At 42.2% G+C, this 12,967-nt stretch overlaps 2 protein-coding genes across 3 annotated transcripts in view; both read right to left on the bottom strand.

Annotated features, from left to right (window-relative positions):
- Nucleotides 1-1,313, bottom strand: part of otud7a (OTU deubiquitinase 7A) — a 164,449-nt gene extending 163,136 nt beyond the window's left edge. The window contains exon 1 of one of the 2 annotated variants that reach the window (XM_071400459.1): nucleotides 1,155-1,313. The gene's annotated coding sequence lies outside the window, so the exon portion shown is untranslated. The remainder of the gene's footprint in view (nucleotides 1-1,154) is intronic. The other variant, XM_071400460.1, reaches the window with a different exon arrangement.
- A 7,525-nt stretch (nucleotides 1,314-8,838) lies between these two features.
- On the bottom strand, nucleotides 8,839-11,119 carry gtf2a2 (general transcription factor IIA, 2). Its single transcript, XM_071400462.1, has 4 exons — nucleotides 10,871-11,119; nucleotides 10,101-10,205; nucleotides 9,380-9,506; nucleotides 8,839-9,170 (listed from the first exon to the last, which is right to left on the bottom strand). The coding sequence occupies exons 1-4, from the start codon at nucleotides 10,940-10,942 to the stop codon at nucleotides 9,148-9,150; spliced, it is 327 nt and encodes a 108-aa protein (XP_071256563.1). The 5' UTR covers nucleotides 10,943-11,119; the 3' UTR covers nucleotides 8,839-9,147.
- Between the last annotated feature and the right edge of the window lie 1,848 nt (nucleotides 11,120-12,967).

Genomic DNA, 12,967 nt, shown 5'->3' with positions numbered 1-12,967 from the left:
ATGTCATACATCATTATATCCAATAGACTGTCACAGAACAATGTGGCTAGCCAATCACTTCACAGAAAGGAAATAACAGGACTGCAATTCCATAGCAGTGATCAAGCAACCACATCCTGACAATGAAGGCCTTTACAAGTAGATGTTACTTATATACGTTATATATATATATATATATATTAGATACGCTGAGCCATTTAAAATGACGAGTGAACTCAAGACACACAACGACGTCTGACTATGAACATTATACAGACTACTTATCGTTTACTTAGGCCTATAAACATGGTCCAACGGTTTTATTTATTTTTTAAATGATCCTATTGATGCTGGTCGTCGACAAAGAAGGCAGAATAAGGTTTCAAAATCAGTACACAGTTAAAGGTAGGCCTATCTGTGCGTTTTGTGTCGCAGAAATAAAACAAAATCACATCCGGTTACTAAATAATGTATGGAGCGACAGGTGCCAGGTATGTCTCATGCTATAGCAGGAGTGTTGTTACACAACATCTATATTGTGTTTTCTGGACGCGCGTTTTTTTTTAATACGCATGGTCTATTCCTATGCTCAACGACATGTTACGTAGACTACCGTGTTGTATGAGACTGTCTTCATACTAAATGCTACTTACTGTAGGCTGTTCCGAATAGAATCATCACATTACCCAGAGCGTGTAGCCTACGTTGTGTAGCCTAGGTCCTACCATCATCATGAAACGATAATGAACATTACCAGAGCGTGTAGCCTACGTTGTGTAGCCTAGGTCCTACCATCATCATGACACGATAATGCTCTTGTTCCTTTCACGACAGAAAAACAAAACGACGGGGGCCTATAAAATATCACATTTGGTTCACCCTGGCCCCCCAAAAAATCACACGGTGTTTACCTTGATAAAGGCCACACTGTTGAGATTGCTTTCTCTTTGTACCATTCTCCATGAATATCACCAATCTCATCATTAGGCTACGGTATAGGCGATCTAGCCAATATAATAACAAATGAATCCCTTAAACCGTGCATAGACTCGACATAGACCCAACCGGGGTGCACCTGCCTAACGTCTGCAGTGATGGGAAGGAAAGAGATGACAGCATAAAATATTTACTTTATCCAGATATATAGTATTACGTCCACATAGGCATCAACTCACCGTGTATCTTTAGTCACTGTCTCCCGTCATGATTTGTTTAATCCCCACTGGTCCCTTTTGTGTCTCTGTGTTGTTTCGTGTTTTATTTTCCCTGTGTGATAAACATGCCCGCCAGACTGTCTGTCTGTGCTCCTCTCATCCTCCTCCCGTCATTCTGTCTCTATCTCCGCCTGCTGCTGCAGCACGAGCACACACAAGAGTCACTCCCACCGTTCCATTCCACAGCATGACGTCAAGGATCAACAGCGTCCACCGCTCCTTTAATGTTGCCATTGACTATTTCCCTTGCCTCTCTCTCTCTCTCTCTCTCTCTCTCTCTCTCTCTCTCTCTCTCTCTCTCTCTCTTTCTCTCTCTCTCTCTCTCTCTCTCTCTCTCTCTCTCTCTCTCTCTCTCTCTCTCTCTCTCTCTCTCTCTCTCTGTCTCTCTGTCGCGCAGTGTCTGTCTGGCTACCAAATTCAGAACCCACCGGCCGATTTGAACGCTAGTCTGGTTGTAGGCTTAAACCAACATAATTTAGGAGACAGGATTCTTCTTGAGTAGTGTGGCGATTACATAAATGGCGCTGGTACTTAAAGAATGTATTACTATGGTTAAACTAGGCTTCATTATTACTGCAAGGGGCACACCAGTGGATGGCGCTTGTCGGGTCCCGGCTGGCGGAACGACCGTGGATAGACAATGCCGTCATGTTTTCGAGTGGCTACATTGTTGCTCTGTACATCAATGGCATTGTTCTGTATTTGAATGGCTGATGATGTGCAGTGGAGCGATAACCATGGGCTACTGTAGTCTCACATAAAACATAATAATCATTCTAGTCCTGTCTGTGTAGTCATTCGTTTTAATTGTTAGCCCATATCATTTTCATTCAAAAACAGGGACTAGACACAATATACATTAACATCTTACCAGCCAATCACAAGTTGATGTGTGTCTGATGTCTCATTGTGGACACATTTATTTTTAATTTTACCTTTATTTAACTAGGCAAGTCAGTTAAGAACAAATTCTTATTTACAATGACGGCCTACCAGGGAACAGTGGGTTAACTGTTCAGTGGCAGAACAACAGATTTTTACCTTGTCAGCTCGGGGATTCAACCTTTCGGTTACAAGTCCAACGCTCTAACCACTAGGCTACCTGCCGCCACAACCCAACAGACAACAGTCAATGCAATATTCATATGACTATAGACTATATATACAAACGTTTTTGGACACCACTTCAAATGAGTGGATTTGGCTATTTCAGTCACATCTGTTGCTGACAGGTGTATAAAATCGAACACACCGCCATGCAATCTCCATAGACAAACATCGGCAGTAGAATGGTCTTATTGAAGAGCTCAGTGACCTTCAACATGGCACCGTCATAGCATGCCACCTTTCTAACAAGTCAGTTTGTCAAATGTCTGCCCTGCTGGAGCTGCCCCGGTCAACTGGAAGTGCTGTTATTGTGAAGTGGAAACATCTAGGAGCAACAACGGCTCAGTCGCGAAGTGGTAGGCCACACAAGCTCACAGAACAGGACCGCCGAGTGCTGAAGTGCATAGTGCGTGAAAATTGTCTGTCCTCGGTTACAACCCTCACTACCGAGTTCCAAAACTGCCTCTGGAAGCAACGTCAGCTACAATAACTGTTGGTCAGGAGCTTCATGAAATGGGTTTCCATGGCCCGAGCAGCCACACACAAGCCTAAGATCACCATGCGAGGAGATGCCAGGAGAACGCTACCTGCCCCAATGCATAGTGCCAACTGTAAAGTTTGGTGGAGGAGGAATAATGGTTCGGGCTAGACCCCTTAGTTCCAGTGAAGGGAAATCTTAACGCTACAGCGTACAGTTACATTCTAGATGATTCTGTTCTTCCAACTTTGTGACAACAGTTTGGGGAAGGCCCTTTCCTGTTTTAGCATGACAATGCCCCCGTGCACAAAGTGAGTTCCATACAGAAATGGTTTGTTGAGATTGGTGTGGAAGAACATGACTGTTATGCTGGTGAATGAGGACCCAAAAGCGACGTAATAGAAACCGAGTCTTTATTCCAGTATTAAACAAACAATGATTCTCCTGGATATTATCAAAGGTAAATCCAAAACAGGAAACTGAAATCCTCTCGTCAGTAGAGAGGAACGACTGGAGACGCGACCACAGACTGCAGGTCGCTTCAGGAAGGCACAGGCCGTAGCTGACATAGACACCTGCTCACACGCAGCATCTGAAGAAGGCAAAAACACGACAGGGCGGAACAAGGACACAGAACAGCAAACATCAAACAAGAATCCGACAAGGACAGAAGCGGAAAACAGAGGGAGAAATAGGGACTCTAATCAGAGGGCAAAATAGGGGACAGGTGTGAAAGAGTAAATGAGGTCGTTAGGAGAATGAGAAACAGCTGGGAGCAGGAACGGAACGATAGAGAGAGAGAGCGGGAGAAGGAGAGAGGGAGGAGGAGAGAGAGGGATAGAAAGAGGGAAAGAACCTAATAAGACCAGCAGAGGGAAGCACAGGGACAAGACATGATGATCAAAGACAAAACATGACAATGACTGGTCTGCACAGAGCCCTGACCTCAACCTCATCAAACACCTTTGGGATGAATTGGCATTTGGGATGAATTAGCCAGGCCTAATCGGCCAACATAGGTGCCCGACCTCATTAATGCTCTTGTGGAAGCAAGTCCCTGCAGCAATGTTCCAACATCTAGTGGAAAGCCTTCCCAGAACAGTGGAGGCTGTTATAGCAGCAAATGGTGGACCAACTTCATATTAATGCACATGATTTTGGAATGAGATGTTCGACGAGCAGGTGTCCACATACTTTTGATCATGTAGTGTATATATTCTGAGTGTATAAACATTAGGAACACCTGCTCTGTCCATGACACAGACTGACCAGGTGAATCCAGGTGAAAGCTATGATCCCTTATTGATGTCACCTCTTAAATCCACTTCAATCAGTGTAGATGAAGGGGAGGAGACAGGTTAAAGAAGGATTTTTAAGTCTTGGGACATGGATTGTGTATGTGTGCCATTCAGAGGGTGAATGGGCAAGACAAAAGATGTAAGTGCCTTTGAACGGGGTATGGTAGTAGGTGCTGGGCGCACTGGTTTGAGTGTGTCAAGAACTGCAACGCTGCTGGGTTTTTCCACGCTCAACAGTTGCCCGTGTGTATCAAGAATGGTCCACCACCCAAAGGACATCCAGCCAACTTGACACAACTGTGGGAAGCATTGGAGTCAACATGGGCCAGCATCCCTGTGGAAACGCTTTCAACACCTTGTAGAGTCAAAAAGGGGGTGCAACTCAATATTAGGAAGGTGTTCCTAATGTTTTGTACACTCAGTGTTTATAGCCTAGTCAGGTCCAAAATTATTGGCACCGTTGATAAAGATGAGTGAAAAAGGCTGTATAAAAAAAATCTGCTTTATTGTATGCTCTAAAAATTGTGAAATTATATTATTTTAAACTAACACAATTTCTCAGAAAAATTTATTTTTGTTAAACAAGTAATACTTTTTTCTCTCTGAACAAAAAAATAGAGGTCAAAATTATTGCCACCCCTGTTTTCAATACCTCGCGATGATAACTGCACCGAGTCTTTTTCTAAAAAACCTTGAAATGAGATTAGAGAAAACTTTGGGAGGAATCTTATTATGACGTTCCTCCATACAGAATCTGTCCAGATCCTTGATATCCTTCGTCTGATTTTATGGACCGTCCTCTTCAACGGGGGTCCATGAGGCTGAGATGACTATTGCAAAATGTTGATTTAGTCGTCAATTTCTTTGTGAAATTTCATGTGTGCTATTATCTTGCTGGAAGATCGACTTGCTGGCAGAGGAAACCAGGTTTTTGGCTAAAATGTCCTGGTACTGGCTAAAGTTCATGATGCCGTTGACCCTAATGACGGCCTCAGCACCAGTGGAAGCAAAATATCCCCAAAACATTAAATATCCACCACCATATTTTTTACAGTAGGTATGGGGTTCTTTTCTGCCTATCACATCCTCCTTTCAACACCAAACCCTGGCCAAAGAGCTCTGTTTTCATGTCATCTGAAATAATACCGGATCCAACTACATCAAATTTTTAAATCAAATTTATTTATATAGCTCTTCTTACATCAGCTGATATCTCAAAGTGCTGTACAGAAACATTTACATTTACATTTAAGTCATTTAGCAGACGCTCTTATCCAGAGCGACTTACAAATTGGTGCATTCACCTTATGATATCCAGTGGAACAACCACTTTACAATAGTGCATCTAACTCTTTTAAGGGGGGGGGGGGGGTTAGAAGGATTACTTTATCCTATCCTAGGTATTCCTTAAAGAGGTGGGGTTTCAGGTGTCTCCGGAAGGTGGTGATTGACTCCGCTGACCTGGCGTCGTGAGGGAGTTTGTTCCACCATTGGGGTGCCAGAGCAGCGAACAGTTTTGACTGGGCTGAGCGGGAACTGTACTTCCTCAGAGGTAGGGAGGCGAGCAGGCCAGAGGTGGATGAACGCAGTGCCCTTGTTTGGGTGTAGGGCCTGATCAGAGCCTGAAGGTACGGAGGTGCCGTTCCCCTCACAGCTCCGTAGGCAAGCACCATGGTCTTGTAGCCTAAAACCCCAAACAGCAAGCAATGCAGGTGTAGAAGCACGGTGGCTAGGAAAAACCTCCCTAGAAAGGCCAAAACCTAGGAAGAAACCTAGAGAGGAACCAGGCTATGAGGGGTGGCCAGTCCTCTTCTGGCTGTGCCGGGTGGAGATTATAACAGAACATGGCCAAGATGTTCAAATGTTCATAAATGACCAGCATGGTCAAATAATAATAATCACAGTACATTTGTTGGATGACATGGTTATAGCAATAATAATATTCATATAGTCTATAGACTACTAACTTGGCCATCTGAAACTTCATATGAGCGGTCTCTTTTTGCTCCTACTCATACAGTCAACCCTCTCTTCCTGTCATGTGACATTCAGCTTTATAATGCCATTCGCTCCTACTCATTCAGTCAATCCTCTCTTCCTGTCATGTGATATTCAGCTTTATAATGCCATTCGCTCCTACTCATACAGTCAACCCTCTCTTCCTGTCATGTGATATTGGGCTTTATAATACCATTCGCTGCTACTCATTCAGTCAACCCTCTCTTCCTGTCATGTGATATTGGGCTTTATAATGCCATTCGCTCCTACTCATTCAGTCAACCCTCTCTTCCTGTCATGTGATATTGGGCTTTATAATGCCATTCGCTCCTACTCATTCAGTCAATCCTCTCTTCCTGTCATGTGATATTGGGCTTTATAATGCCATTCGCTCCTACTCATTCAGTCAACCCTCTCTTCCTGTCATGTGATATTGGGCTTTATAATGCCATTCGCTCCTACTCATTCAGTCAACCCTCTCTTCCTGTCATGTGACATTCAGCTTTATAATGCCATTTGCTCCTACTCATTCGGTCAAGCCTCTCTTCCTGTCATGTGATATTGGGCTTTATAATGCCATTCGCTCCTACTCATTCAGTCAATCATCTCTTCCTGTCATGTGATATTCAGCTTTATGATGTCATTACCACACAACAGTACATTGGAGTGGGAAACACTACTCTAAATTGACTTCTTATCAGTCTTCTCATCTGGGCAGTCATCTTTCTCCCGATCCTTCTCTTCCTCTCTCCTAGTGATTTGGGTCACAGCTGGTCTGCCAGAGGGAATCTGAGGTGTGTGGGGGGGGGGGGGGGTGAGTTGGTACCTTAGCCTGGCTGAGTGGTGAGAGGACTGGGTCACAGCTGGTCTGCCAGAGGGAATGTGGGTGGGGGGGGGTGAGTTGAGTTGGTACCTTAGCCTGGCTGAGTGGTGAGAGGACTGGGTCACAGCTGGTCTGCCAGAGGGAATGTGAGGGGGGGGGGGGGGGGGGGGGGTGTACCTTGGCCTGGCTGAGTGGTGAGAGAAACAAACAATCTGACTTAATTTAAGGCAGAACTCCTTCACTCCTTTGTCCCACAGTCCTGCTTGGCAGTTGTCCTACAGCATAACCAGCCACTAGCCTGGCTGTATAATGTATAGGAAGACATGACAATGATAGAAATGGCTAAAGCATATATAGTGTGGGACTAACCACCACAGCAGTATTGTGACACAAATACCTTTGTACAACCCATTCTATATAACTGAACTAAAGGACTATCGCTCCATAGCACTTCTTTCATATGTATATACTGTTGTTCTAGTCAAGGTCTTCCTATGCATCTATTGCTACATACTCTTCTATCCTACATATATACTATATCCACACTGTCCATAATGTCTATACATCATACCTATTTATACTACGGACTCCAACATTGCATGTCATAATATTTATACTTTTCTTAATTCCTTTCTTTTCGTTTTAGATTAGTGTGTATTGTTAGATATTACTGCACTACTGGGAACTAGGAATATAAGCATTTCTCTACACCCGCAATAACATCTGCTAAATGTGTAGGCGACCAATAACATCTGCTAAATGTGTAGGTGACCAATAACATCTGATAAATGTGTAGGTGACCAATAACATCTGCTAAATGTGTAGGTGACCAATAACATCTGCTAAATGTGTAGGCGACCAATAACATCTGCTAAATGTGTAGGCGACCAATAACATCTGCTAAACGTGTAGGTGACCAATAACATCTGCTAAACGTGTAGGTGACCAATAACATCTGCTAAACGTGTAGGTGACCAATAACATCTGCTAAATGTGTAGGTGACCAATAACATCTGCTAAATGTGTAGGCGACCAATAACATCTGCTAAATGTGTAGGTGACCAATAACATCTGCTAAATGTGTAGGTGACCAATAACATCTGCTAAATGTGTAGGCGACCAATAACATCTGATAAATGTGTAGGCGACCAATAACATCTGCTAAATGTATAGGTGACCAATAACATCTGCTAAATGTGTAGGCGACCAATAACATCTGCTAAATGTGTAGGCGACCAATAACATCTGCTAAATGTGTAGGCGACCAATAACATCTGCTAAATGTGTAGGCGACCAATAACATCTGCTAAATGTGTAGGCGACCAATAACATCTGCTAAATGTGTAGGTGACCAATAACATCTGCTAAATGTGTAGGTGACCAATAACATCTGATAAATGTGTAGGTGACCAATAACATCTGATAAATGTGTAGGTGACCAATAAAATCTAAATGTGTAGGTGACCAATAACATCTGCTAAATGTGTAGGCGACCAATAAAATCTAAATGTGTAGGTGACCAATAACATCTGCTAAATGTGTAGGCGACCAATAAAATCTAAATGTGTAGGTGACCAATAACATCTGCTAAATGTGTAGGCGACCAATAAAATCTAAATGTGTAGGTGACCAATAACATCTGCTAAATGTGTAGGCGACCAATAAAAACTGATAAGCTTCTATCCAAAGAACACAAGACAGTGGATAGCAATACAAGTCCAGTACCAGCCTTTGCAGTTGAAGCAGAGCCTTTATAGAGCAAGTCGTTGTCAAGAGGACGGTCACGTGTGTTTTAGGAGCAGAGGATCCAAGATCGCTCCGCTGCGGACGAGTGAGGAAGGACAGATGAGGAAGGAAGCTATACTGTTACAAAAAAAAAAACAGTGACGCGACGTCTGTTTCAAATGCAGTTTCTCCCCCCAGAAATAATCAGTCTTCATATTTTAAATAAAAGTTTATTAAAGGTTAACAAGCTCAACAACAGTAACTAAACTGAAAAGGCAGTTCTAAGAAACCAATTTATTTAAAAAAAAGTCATGCAAGCAATATCCAAGGCCTTGACTGGTCCATTCTCTCCCGTTGATTCAGATGGTCGTATATATACACATACACAGGGGTTTACGTGTATCTTCTTTACAGCCATTACTGTAATAAATTATATATACAGTCCTGTCTGTCTGTGATATGGGGGGGGTCTCTCTCCACCCACCTCTTTATCAGTAATGACTCAACTGATGCCATCGTCTTCGTTCAGTCTGCAGCATTACCAGTGTCTGATAAGAGAAAATAAGCTGGTCAGGTTAGTATGGTAATAAAGTGGTGCATTTCAATGAGAATCTCCACGGGTGGTCTAAATCTAAATCAGACTACTGTGTTGATAAATCAGTCATTCACTTTGTCTTATACTTGGAAGTGCAATCTAGTTCTGAGTCAGTTTGAAAATGAAGAGAAAAAAAGGCCTGAGAAATAAAAGAGAGCCTACTTTTCCCATCGCAGGCGACTATCTTGACTTTATCCACCTTGACCAGATCTGTCACCTCCCTGAACTCCACATCATTCAGAACGAAGGTCCACACGTTGTCACAGAATCTATAGGTGTTTAGTGACCCCTAGAGGCGAGAGAATGTCACAACACATTAAACAAGATGTACAAAAGCAGAATGGCATTTTAACCAAATGATGTATGAATAAATCAACGTACAGCTATGATTTCAGCTCATTTTCAACCAGGGATGGGCAAGCTTATCTGCAAGGCTTACGTGTGGGTGAAGGCTTTTGTTCCAGCCAAAACAGTCATCTGTTTCAACTAACCAATTGTGTACATATCAATTATATTACATTCTACCTACTACTTATCATATTGATATTGTACAGCACAGTTGAGGGAGCTTGCAAGTAAGCATTATCCTGCATCGTTTATACCAGTTGTAAACTGTGTATGTGACGAATAAACTTTTAATTTAACCATAACCTTCAATACAGTCTTTGTTGAATCAGCTGTGATGTCGCTTTGGCTAGAGAGAAAGCCTGCACCAGTATTTGTCCCTTTTTTAAGGTAGGTACAAACAGGGGAGTAATAATTCGTCCAAACAATGGCAAACAGTTGTGTTTTGCTCATGAAAACAAGAGTTTCTATTGGACAAATTCAGGTCAGTCTCTTCCTCGTTTCGTTTGCTTCCTAGTGAACACAAGCCAGTCCTCACCTTAAAGTTGACCCTGTTGCGAACCCGGTTGGCCAGCGCGGTATTGATGGCTTTGTCAAACTGGAGGAGAACCTGAAGCGCTAACTGCGGAGTGATCTGTTGGGTCTAGGAAAATAGGGAAACAACCGTTTTTCATTTAATCATGACTCAAGTTAACATTGTAAGAAATATATACCTAGCTACTGTTTTCAGACGAGTAGCTAACAGTAGCTGGTAAAGTATTGTAGCTAGTGATTGAGAAGTGCTGGAGTGAAGTTTGAACCAGAAATCATACATTTACTGAGCTAATGCGCCACCATCACCTTTACCTAGTCGCGCATGCGCGGATAATAGCTAACTAACGAGCCAGTTACTAGTTATCAGAGAACTAGCAATGAAAATGTAGTGAATCCAAATAACGTTACTCATCACTACTGACTTCAGTGAAAAACAGCCAGCTTAATTCAGTCAATCAAAACTGAACCTGTAAATTAGCTTTCTCGAACTAATATTTTAGCTTGTTAGCTTCTTCGTTCAAATCAGGCGTCACTGCAGCCAGTTATGGAGATGCTTCTTGTTAGCGTGGCTAACTAGTTAGCTAGCTATGTTGCTAACTAGCTAGCTAACCAGTTATTTCTCGTGAAAGATAACACCTTTCAGATATCGAAGTTAACGATGGATAATGTGGCTTCATAATTAGCTAACTTAAATTGCTATCCCAAACAAAGTGCAACTAGATAACGTTAGCTAATTATCTAGCTAGCTTGGAAGTTAGCATAGCTGCAGTTTACCTGAATTAGCTCGTCAAGGCTCTCTTGCAGACTGTTTCCTAGCGTCGTATTTCTGTAGAGCTGGTATGCCATTGTAATAAATGAATTTACTAGTAAGATTGTGCACTTGCACAATTCACTACCAAAGTACAATTTACTAGCGGAATTTAACCAACAATACGCTGTGTTTTCAGAAACCGACCTGTGAGCCCCCGACTACGGAACACCGCGGAGGACAAACAGAATTACGTATCGTATATTCCCCCCAGAACGTTCAAGCAAGCGTTTATACCGGTAAGTACCGCTAGATGGTAGCAGATGACAAAAGAACAGGGCGATTCAGTGGACTTGTATCTGTACTGTAGAAAGAAAAGTCTGCAAGGGTACTGTTAATCTGTGGATAAGAGCCTGAAGACACACTATTGATTGTGTATCATGTTTTTATTGACTGACAAAAGGTTTGTGTCAATGCAATATTAATAAATAAAAAAAATAGTATATATTTTTTCAACAATTATACAATTATCATCTTAATGAAATACTTTTTGGGGATTCCATCAGTTGAGTACAATTTCAAAAGCAACAAACAATCATGTCATGAACAGTAATATAAACTGTAAAGTACTTTTTTTGTGTGAATACTAGGATATTTAAGTACTTTTGAAAATGATGTAATATCAACAATACTGTTTATAAAGACTAATGATGTTCCTCCCAAATCCCCCATTCATATTTTCCCCCCACGATAAGACTTCCACAGTAATCTCTTACATTAATCATTAAAGAACAGTCTCTCAGCTTTGTGGTACGAAAAAAAAACCCACTCAACTTTGTTGATCACTTTTCTGTTTTTTTATCACACTGGAAGAGACGGTGTCAAGGCTAATGCTAACAGAACAGAGTCATTCGTTAGAGATGCCAGAGTAGGATAAATGCATCTGCCCACAGATGCTTGAATAAGCATTTATATGTACAAAACACCAGATAAATCACGGTTAGAGCAAGAGGAGATTTTGTCAACTTCGTTTCAACATTATACATGGTTGTTTTGGTAATGCATAGATCTATTGAAGGAGCGGATTTGAAATGCCACTTTTTGTTGAATACAGAGAATACAAATAAAAGGAAATGACATTGTAAATATGTCAGAGCAGGTAATGCAATTATTTGGACAAAGTCGGGGACTGGTGAGCTCAACATAAACCAAAATTATTAACATTGATCTATGTATCTATCTATTCAGTCTTCCCCAGAATAAAAGTAATTGAGTTCGTTTAAATTATTTATATGTCCTTACAGTGGTATGTGTTAATGGAGGAGGCGGGGTTTACAGTGGTATGTGTTAATGGAGGAGGCGGGGTTTACAGTGGTATGTGTTAATGGAGGCGGGGTTTACAGTGGTATGTGTTAATGGAGGAGGAGGGGTTTACAGTGGTATGTGTTAATGGAGGAGGCGGGGTTTACAGTGGTATGTGTTAATGGAGGAGGCGGGGTTTACAGTGGTATGTGTTAATGGAGGAGGCGGTGTTTACAGTGGTATGTGTTAATGGAGGAGGAGGGGTTTACAGTGGTATGTGTTAATGGAGGAGGCGGGGTTTACAGTAGTATGTGTTAATGGAGGAGGTGGGGTTTACAGTAGTATATGTTAATGGTGGAGGCGTGGTTTACAGTGGTATATGTTAATGGAGGAGGTGGGATTTACAGTGGTATATGTTAATGGGGGAGGCGGGGTTTACAGTGGTATATGTTAATAGGGGGGTGGGGTCTACAGTGGTATGTTAATGGTGGAGGTGGGGTTTACAGTGGTAGGTGTTAATGGAGGAGGAGGGGTTTACAGTGGTATGTTAATGGAGGAGGAGGGGTTTACAGTGGTATGTTAATGGTGGAGGTGGGGTTTACAGTGGTATGTGTTAATGGAGGATGAGGGGTTTACAGTGGTAGGTGTTAATGGAGGAGGAGGGGTTTACAGTGGTATGTTAATGGTGGAGGAGGGGTTTACAGTGGTAGGTGTTAATGGAGGAGGAGGGGTTTACAGTGGTAGGTGTTAATGGAGGAGGAGGGGTTTACAGTGGTATGTTAATGGAGGAGGAGGGGTTTACAGTGGTATGTTAATGGAGG

The sequence above is a fragment of the Salvelinus alpinus genome, chromosome 5 (assembly GCF_045679555.1).
Source record: "Salvelinus alpinus chromosome 5, SLU_Salpinus.1, whole genome shotgun sequence".
In the NCBI taxonomy this organism is placed as follows: domain Eukaryota; kingdom Metazoa; phylum Chordata; class Actinopteri; order Salmoniformes; family Salmonidae; genus Salvelinus; species Salvelinus alpinus.
This window is presented reverse-complemented; position numbering and strand designations above follow the sequence as displayed.

Coding starts and splice junctions, on each gene's coding strand:
- gtf2a2 (XM_071400462.1), bottom strand. CDS start 10,942: ATGGCATACCAGCTCTACAGAAATACGACGCTAGGAAACAGTCTGCAA. Junction 9,507..10,100: donor GCAACAGGGTCAACTTTAAG/GTGAGGACTGGC, acceptor TCTCGCCTCTAG/GGGTCACTAAACACCTATAG. Junction 9,171..9,379: donor AGTCGCCTGCGATGGGAAAA/GTAGGCTCTCTT, acceptor TTCTCTTATCAG/ACACTGGTAATGCTGCAGAC.